At 40.1% G+C, this 9,667-nt stretch overlaps 1 protein-coding gene across 1 annotated transcript in view; it reads left to right on the top strand.

Moving 5' to 3' along the window:
- The window catches only part of DAAM2 (dishevelled associated activator of morphogenesis 2), a 104,246-nt gene that overhangs the window by 74,733 nt on the left and 19,846 nt on the right, over positions 1–9,667 (top strand). The window contains exons 17-19 of the mRNA XM_027771923.1: positions 568–652; positions 2,406–2,512; positions 2,662–2,750. Of these exons, the coding sequence (XP_027627724.1) occupies positions 568–652; positions 2,406–2,512; positions 2,662–2,750 (281 nt within the window). The remainder of the gene's footprint in view (positions 1–567; positions 653–2,405; positions 2,513–2,661; positions 2,751–9,667) is intronic.

The raw sequence follows: 9,667 nt of genomic DNA, 5'->3' as shown, positions 1-9,667 counted from the left end.
GGTGGGTGGGGTGGGTGGGGGTGACGGGGGAGGAGGGTAGCTGCTCCCTCTCCCAGGCAGTAAGACTGATTGAAACAGCTGTGTGGGAGCTGAGCTGTTGTCAGAAGACTGAGAGCAATCTGTCTTCTGAAAATGAAAGAAGCAGGAAATTGCCCCCTCAGTGGCCTGCTAGTCCTATCCTCCCATGGAGATGCTGTGGATGTTTTAGGCATGAGGAGGAGGAGAAGGATCAGAAACCCTTGCCCTGTCTCTTTACCCCTCACTAAAGATGTCCCTTTTATTCTCATATGTCCCTGTCAGTTCTGATGGAGTCTGAAACAAAAGACCAGAGACTCAAGTCTCTGTTTGGAGACTAAAATGCTCACTATCTAGTTTATGGATGGAATCATTTTAATTTAGTCTGAGGGAGGTTTTGCAGACGAGTTAAGGAGGGAATACTAGCAAATGCATTTCCAAATTAGAGAGAGAGCGAAGGCTGAAGATGTATCTTTTGGAGAAGGAGGCTTGGGGGCTGTCCTGAGCTGAAGGGCCAGGCTAGCCTGCTCAAGAGGTGAAGTTTTGCCTTAGGTTGAAGCTTTCTAACGAGGAGATCCGGCAGGCCATCTTGAAGATGGATGAGCAGGAGGACCTCGCTAAGGACATGCTGGAGCAGGTGAGAACTCTCATGGGAAGAGAAAGGGAGTTGAACCTAGGGGGTCGCCCCACATCTTCCTGAGAGCCCCCAGAGAGGCTGAGACTTTTGGGTCAAAGAAAAATTAGGTGGGAGGAGTGGCAAAGGTTTATAAAAACTTCACTGAGCCAGCCTTTCTGGGGGAGGGCTGGAAAAGGCTGCATCTTTTCTAGGTGTTTTTGAGGTCTCTGGTGGAGCTATGAGATATAATCTTCTATGGGTTTCAAGGCAAAGTTAGGGTGACAAATGATTTTATCTTCTCCAGATCTCTTTCACCTCAATTTCTTATATTATTTAAGAGAAACCTAGAAAACACTAAACAAAAACCACCATCAACTGAGCTTCATTAAAATTATGAACTGCTCATTAAAAATTTCACTAATTGAACATAAAACAAACCAGACCTTAGAAGATATCTGTCAGTCTGTCATTCCTATATCTAGAAAACATCTCAGAATAAAGAACTTTGCAAGTAAGTGAGAAAATAACAAATAAATCAATTTTAAAATGAGCAAAAGACTTAAACAGGTACTTCATGAGAGAGGATTTCCACATGCCCAGTAAACTTGTGAAAGGTATTCAGGCCTATTTGTATCTGAGAAACACAGTTAACCACAATGAGATGGCATCACACACGCCCACCGGAGAAGCTAAAATTAAAAGACTGACAATGCCACATGGATGTGCGGCCATTGGCATTCTCATTTGGCAAAATCATTTTGGAAAACTATTTGACTATGCATACTAAAGCTAACCATATGTCTACCTTAATGCCTCATTATCTCACTCTTAGGTATAATAGAAATGAATACAAATACTGACTAAAAGACACACAAGAATGTAGCAACTTTACTTATAAAGCCCCCAAACTATGAACAACCCAAATGTTTATCAATAGGTAAGTGAATAAATAGGCCATGGTATATTCACATAATAAAATACTATGCAGCAATAAATAAAAAACAAACTACCAATACTCACAACATGGATGAATCTCACCCATAATATTGAACAAAAGAAGAAAGACTCTACAGAGAATATAAGAGGTAGGGTCTTCAAAGAGTTTGTGGAAAATGAATAGTATAAAAAGCCTAAGAATGGATTTCAAAAATTTTTGCACCAAAAGAAACTTATACTTTAATTCTATTTTTCCACGAACTCTCAAAAGTCCCTAGTACAGTATGAGTTCATTTATATGAAATTCAAGAATAGTCAACTGTAAGGTGATGAAATTCAGTTGTAAAGTTGGGAGGTAGAGACAAAAGGAGAGGCTTATTGAAGGGATACAAGGGGACTTTATGGAGTGAAAGAAATATTCTGTCCCTTACTCTGGATGGTAATTCAATAGATGGAGAGTTTTCACAAAAGTAATTGAAAATGCATATTTAAAATGGGTGCATTTTATCTAAGTTGTACCTCAATAAAGTTAGTTTAAAAAAAAAAAACTAATTGAACTGTGCACTTAGGAATAGTATACTTTACTGTGTGAAAATTTCAGGTTAATTTTAAAAGATGAAAAGAAAAAAAGAGGAAAAAAAGGAAGTAGCGAGCTAGGTGCCCTGTCAGCTCCTTTGTACAGATGAATCAGGAGCCAGTGCATGCCTGCGAGAGTGCCCACGTTCCTTGCAGGCCACCTCCTCATCATGAGAGAGTCTGTATAGGAGCTTCTCATGTGTTGTACCCCCATATCTGCTGCTCACCAGTTCCTTGTCTGACTTGGATCTGCTCTTTGTAGCTCCTCAAGTTCATCCCAGAAAAGAGTGACATTGACCTCCTTGAGGAACACAAGCATGAGATCGAGCGGATGGCCCGTGCTGATCGCTTTCTCTATGAAATGAGCAGGTGGGGGCAGCAGGCATGGCAGGAGGGGGTGGGGCTGGAGCAGGTGGGTTCTGCCAATGGGAAGAGAGATAGTGGAAATGCTACTAGGGGAGGCTAGAGCTGGGCTGGGGCTGAGGCTGGGGAAGTGATGTAGCTTGTCTTGTCTGCAGGATCGACCACTACCAGCAGCGACTGCAGGCCCTCTTCTTCAAGAAGAAGTTCCAGGAGCGTCTGGCTGAAGCCAAGCCCAAAGTGGAAGGTAAGGCTAGAGCTTGGAGGAGGTCTGGAGTGGAGAAGCACCTGGGAAAGAAGGTGGCAAAAGTCAATGAACAGGACCAGAGGAAAATTCCTTTCTTATTTTCAGGTCCAAAGAAAAACCAAAGTAAAGAACAAATTTTTAATGTATGATTAATATAAATATATGCACTTGTTATTAGCACAAGTGCCAACCATGTGACACACTGTGCCTCAGCACTCAAACTCCCCGAGGTGGGGCACTTGTTGACCCTGGGTCAGAAATGTTGAGAAGATTAATGGTACAGCCAGTCTGACAGGTATTGAACTTATCAATCTTTAGCCTACTTGAGAGGCACTAAGTTCATAGAAGACCTCTGGGCACAGTATCTTAAGTGTGAGCTATTCAGAAAGTAGGCAACTGAGCAAGGTGATCCCTGAAGGCATTTCATTTTCATTTTCCAGCACAGGCCTTTTCCTGATGAGAAATCTGTAATTAAATGAGAACCATGGGCCAAGCGCTGTGTTAAACATTCCTTGTGGATGGTCTCATTTGATCCTCACAACAGCTCCATAGTGGGTGCTATTATTAACCTCTGTGTGCTTCCATTCTCTCATCTCTAAAATGGAGCTGGTTGCCCAAGGCTGAGTTACTGGTGAGTGGTGGGGCCAAGATAGAAATGCAGATGCTGTTCTTTAAAACCTATTTCTTCACTCTTGTCCTGTAGTACTCCTTCTGGGACTGCCTGTGGGGATAGCAGAGGAGGAAGGCACAGAGTTGTGTGGAAGGGACAGCGGACAGACATGCATACCCAGGAGGGGTGGAGTAGGAGAGCCTAGGGCTGATCTATGTAGAGGAAAGGATCAGCAGCCAGAACAAAAGAGCCTGTGTCCAGAATGTAGATGGTGACCTGCTGGGGCAGAACAGAGTGTGAGCCCCCCTCCTGCTGGATACTAGGGCTAGTCAGTGTTCCCTGAGATGACACCCAGTCTAGAGAGTGGCCCTCCCTACAGTTCAATGAGCTGCTTCAGGGAGGATTCTGGGAATAGGGGAGAGTGGGCAGAGCTAAGGGAGACGTTTTCTGTAACCTGGACCCTGATCCTCCTCTCTCTCTCTCTCCCTCCCTCTCTCTCTCTCTCTCTCTCTCTCTCTCACACACACACACACACACACACACACACACACACATACACACACATAGAGTGCTTATGCAGTAAGGGACCTGCAGGAGGTGATCGTAGGGAGAAGGAAAGATATCAGCTGTTAACTCTGCATCTCTCAGATCTGGCTGCAACACCGACTGGCTATGGATGAATCCTTATCTTTCTCCTGAATGTCTTTCGTCCTGCTTCAGGCTGCCTTTGGGGTGAGAGGCACAGATAACGGTGTTCAGTCCAAGACATATGTGCTCAACTATTTGTGTGCTTTGGGTCAGTGGATCAAATGTGAGCATTTACCATGTGGAGGTATGGGACCAGGGTAACAAAGCCTCTGAGAAGGTTTAATCTCAGACAGTTCCCTGTTCCCAGGAGCACCCCATCTTAAATTTTCTGAGAGTGGATGCTCAGGAATGACTCTTCTTTGATAACAAGCTAGCAGAGCAAGACTTGTTTGGGATAGCAAAACCAGCCAGGGAAAGTCACTATTCTGTAGCTTTGCTCTATAATACACTTAACTGTAGCAATAGCTGTGATCTTTGAGTGGTCTAGAGGTCTCTTCCTTCTAACAGTTGTGCAGGGAAGAACTGTCTGAGTTACAAATATGTTATAGAATCAGAACAGTGTGTCTACTGGGGGTGGAGACAAAAGGATTGTGAAGGAGTTGGGGTTTCTATTTCTCCTCTGGCTCTCCCAGGAAAATTCCTGGGAGAGCTAAGATTTAGCCTGTCACAGCTTGTGGTGAGCCATTGCCATGTGCCCCTGCATCCTTCAGCAGGGGCTTTGGGTCGATTTGCCAAAATCCAATTTGCCAAATTTGACAGATTTACCAATTCATCTATGAATATAGTCATAAACATAGTCTTCTTGAATATATCCTTCTTATGAATATGTTTATTGCTGAATATACCAAATTTACCGATTCTCATTATGAATACATTCACTGAATATAGTCAAGATGAATATGGTTGTGAATGTAATATTCTTATGAATATATTCATGAATATATTATTCTTGTGAATATATCTAAAATGTCAGGATTGCATATGGGAGTTTTCCCATTTACACTGATTTCTTTTGAACTCCTGTCATTTTCTGTTTTGTCAACATTTTAGCATTTTTTTTGGATTCCTTTGCAAATTTTTCAAAGAGTATATCAACCTTAGAAACACTATCCCAGCCAATATAAATTGCTGGAAACTTTCATAAGTAGCTTTTTAAAAAATAAACTTTTAATTGACATAAAGCATGCATTTTGAAAAAGACACAAATCATGAGTTTTACTCATGAATCATTGTAAAGTATGTAACCAATACCCAGGTAAAGACATGGAATGCTTCTAACACCCCAGAGCCCTCCTCTATGTCCCTCTCCCATACCTTACTCCCTCTGTCCTTTCTAAAGGCCACAACTTTCTTCACTTCTAGATGACTTTTGTCTGTTTGGTGCTTTATATAAACATAATGACATTATATGAATAATTTTATGCTGGCTTCTTTGTGACTCACATGATTCTTGTGACTATCCCTAATATTACATGTAGTTGTGAATTAATCATTTTAAATGCTAAATTTTATTCCATTATATATAGCACAATTACCCATTCCATTTATAATTTTTTAAAAGATTAAAAATAGCCTAACTACCCATCAAGAATCCTGCTGGTTTTAGGTCATAGAGTATGCTTGCATTCACTTGGAGCTACTGACAAACCTTATTACTTATTTCTATAGCTTCTTTTCACAGTTACTTATTTTTAACTGCTTTTGAGGTTTTCTGCAAACTTTTAGTCACGTGGTTATTGTCTTATCTTCATAGCAGCATCTAAAGGAATGATCAGTTTGGCATAAGCTAATGATCATAGAATGGTTTGATCTTATTATCACATTTAGTATTCAAAAAGGATATCGTATAACCAGTAACCAAAATCTTAGTGTAGGATCAAAATTCTACTTTGGTACATCTACTACAAATACATAATAGCTAAAGAAGGCCACAGCATAAACTTCAGCATGAAATACTGAAGTTTTGGTTACTGTCAGCTTTAGTTTGTATTTCTAGCAAATATATCATTTAAGGTATGGGAAAGGAATACTTAAAATGTTTAAGGTTTGGAAATTTTTTTAAATTATATTCAATAGGATGTTAAGTAACTTATTTCATAGAATCCAGTAAAATGTTAAGCTGTAAAGCACAACATTAATTTATAGAACAAAAATAATGTGGGAATATTATAATGGATGACATGTTATAATTTTATAATTCAATATAATACAGTATTTCAGAATAGAAGCAATTCTATAATCTGTAGAATGCTGAATTAAAAATTTTAAGTGCTAGAGTTAGAAAGGTAAAAGTATTGGGACCAGCAGTTAGCGTAATGGCTATGTCACTGGACTCCCATGTAGTCGACTGTGGTTCGTGTCCCGGACCCGGTGGCTTAAAACTCACGCCAGGCGCGTGTGCGTGCATGCCCAAGATCCCAAGAGGAGAATGGAGGAGAAGGGATTGCAGCGTGACCATCCCCCCTGGGGGGTGATTTCTCGCTTTCTGTCTTTCTGTTTCTCTCTGTCTGTCTGGCGAGTGCACGTGCCCTATAGCAAAAAAACAAAACAAAACAAAACAAAACAAAAAAGGTAAAAGTATATTTATAGGAGGGATACATTGATAATATTTAAATACCTCTCTCTCTCTCTCTCTCTCTCTCACACACACACACACACACACACACACACACACACACACACATACACACACATAGAGTGCTTATGCAGTAAGGGACCTGCAGGAGGTGATCGTAGGGAGAAGGAAAGATATCAGCTGTTAACTCTGCATCTCTCAGATCTGGCTGCAACACCGACTGGCTATGGATGAATCCTTATCTTTCTCCTGAATGTCTTTCGTCCTGCTTCAGGCTGCCTTTGGGGTGAGAGGCACAGATAACGGTGTTCAGTCCAAGACATATGTGCTCAACTATTTGTGTGCTTTGGGTCAGTGGATCAAATGTGAGCATTTACCATGTGGAGGTATGGGACCAGGGTAACAAAGCCTCTGAGAAGGTTTAATCTCAGACAGTTCCCTGTTCCCAGGAGCACCCCATCTTAAATTTTCTGAGAGTGGATGCTCAGGAATGACTCTTCTTTGATAACAAGCTAGCAGAGCAAGACTTGTTTGGGATAGCAAAACCAGCCAGGGAAAGTCACTATTCTGTAGCTTTGCTCTATAATACACTTAACTGTAGCAATAGCTGTGATCTTTGAGTGGTCTAGAGGTCTCTTCCTTCTAACAGTTGTGCAGGGAAGAACTGTCTGAGTTACAAATATGTTATAGAATCAGAACAGTGTGTCTACTGGGGGTGGAGACAAAAAGATTGTGAAGGAGTTGGGGTTTCTATTTCTCCTCTGGCTCTCCCAGGAAAATTCCTGGGAGAGCTAAGATTTAGCCTGTCACAGCTTGTGGTGAGCCATTGCCATGTGCCCCTGCATCCTTCAGCAGGGGCTTTGGGTCGATTTGCCAAAATCCAATTTGCCAAATTTGACAGATTTACCAATTCATCTATGAATATAGTCATAAACATAGTCTTCTTGAATATATCCTTCTTATGAATATGTTTATTGCTGAATATACCAAATTTACCGATTCTCATTATGAATACATTCACTGAATATAGTCAAGATGAATATGGTTGTGAATGTAATATTCTTATGAATATATTCATGAATATATTATTCTTGTGAATATATCTAAAATGTCAGGATTGCATATGGGAGTTTTCCCATTTACACTGATTTCTTTTGAACTCCTGTCATTTTCTGTTTTGTCAACATTTTAGCATTTTTTTTGGATTCCTTTGCAAATTTTTCAAAGAGTATATCAACCTTAGAAACACTATCCCAGCCAATATAAATTGCTGGAAACTTTCATAAGTAGCTTTTTAAAAAATAAACTTTTAATTGACATAAAGCATGCATTTTGAAAAAGACACAAATCATGAGTTTTACTCATGAATCATTGTAAAGTATGTAACCAATACCCAGGTAAAGACATGGAATGCTTCTAACACCCCAGAGCCCTCCTCTATGTCCCTCTCCCATACCTTACTCCCTCTGTCCTTTCTAAAGGCCACAACTTTCTTCACTTCTAGATGACTTTTGTCTGTTTGGTGCTTTATATAAACATAATGACATTATATGAATAATTTTATGCTGGCTTCTTTGTGACTCACATGATTCTTGTGACTATCCCTGATATTACATGTAGTTGTGAATTAATCATTTTAAATGCTAAATTTTATTCCATTATATATAGCACAATTACCCATTCCATTTATAATTTTTTAAAAGATTAAAAATAGCCTAACTACCCATCAAGAATCCTGCTGGTTTTAGGTCATAGAGTATGCTTGCATTCACTTGGAGCTACTGACAAACCTTATTACTTATTTCTATAGCTTCTTTTCACAGTTACTTATTTTTAACTGCTTTTGAGGTTTTCTGCAAACTTTTAGTCACGTGGTTATTGTCTTATCTTCATAGCAGCATCTAAAGGAATGATCAGTTTGGCATAAGCTAATGATCATAGAATGGTTTGATCTTATTATCACATTTAGTATTCAAAAAGGATATCGTATAACCAGTAACCAAAATCTTAGTGTAGGATCAAAATTCTACTTTGGTACATCTACTACAAATACATAATAGCTAAAGAAGGCCACAGCATAAACTTCAGCATGAAATACTGAAGTTTTGGTTACTGTCAGCTTTAGTTTGTATTTCTAGCAAATATATCATTTAAGGTATGGGAAAGGAATACTTAAAATGTTTAAGGTTTGGAAATTTTTTTAAATTATATTCAATAGGATGTTAAGTAACTTATTTCATAGAATCCAGTAAAACGTTAGGCTGTAAAGCACAACATTAATTTATAGAACAAAAATAATGTGGGAATATTATAATGGATGACATGTTATAATTTTATAATTCAATATAATACAGTATTTCAGAATAGAAGCAATCCTATAATCTGTAGAATGCTGAATTAAAAATTTTAAGTGCTAGAGTTAGAAAGGTAAAAGTATTGGGACCAGCAGTTAGCGTAATGGCTATGTCACTGGACATGTAGTCGACTGTGGTTCGTGTCCCGGACCCGGTGGCTTAAAACTCACGCCAGGCGCGTGTGCGTGCATGCCCAAGATTCCAAGAGGAGAATGGAGGAGAAGGGATTGCAGCGTGACCATCCCCCCTGGGGGGTGATTTCTCGCTTTCTGTCTTTCTGTTTCTCTCTGTCTGTCTGGCGAGTGCACGTGCCCTATAGCAAAAAAACAAAACAAAACAAAACAAAACAAAAAAGGTAAAAGTATATTTATAGGAGGGATACATTGATAATATTTAAATACACGTGAGAAAAGATATTATCTAATGTGAAAGAGTTGGTACATTCTGAAAAAAATTTGTCTAGTGAATTGGCCTTTGGTGAGTTTGTTTCCCTTGGAGGTGGGTAGATGTGGAGATGTGAGTAGATTGGTTTGCTGAGGAGTGGGTAGTCTCTAGTCCTCTGAGAGCTGAAGATACTTGATAACATTCCTGAACTTGGGGTTGTATTTTCCTGGGGTGCCAGAAAGGGGAAGGCTGCCCTGGTGCAGGCTGTGCAGGGCTCTGATCTGTCCCTGCTCTCCCAGCCATCCTGCTGGCCTCCCGGGAGCTGATCCGCAGCAAGCGCCTAAAGCAGATGCTAGAGGTCGTCCTGGCCATTGGCAACTTCATGAACAAAGGGCAGCGTGGGGGC

This window comes from Tupaia chinensis, unplaced genomic scaffold, assembly GCF_000334495.1.
Source record: "Tupaia chinensis unplaced genomic scaffold, TupChi_1.0 Scaffold000238_1, whole genome shotgun sequence".
Lineage (NCBI taxonomy): Eukaryota > Metazoa > Chordata > Mammalia > Scandentia > Tupaiidae > Tupaia > Tupaia belangeri.
The sequence above is the reverse complement of the archived record's forward strand: the minus strand, read 5'-3'. Positions and strand labels throughout refer to the sequence as shown.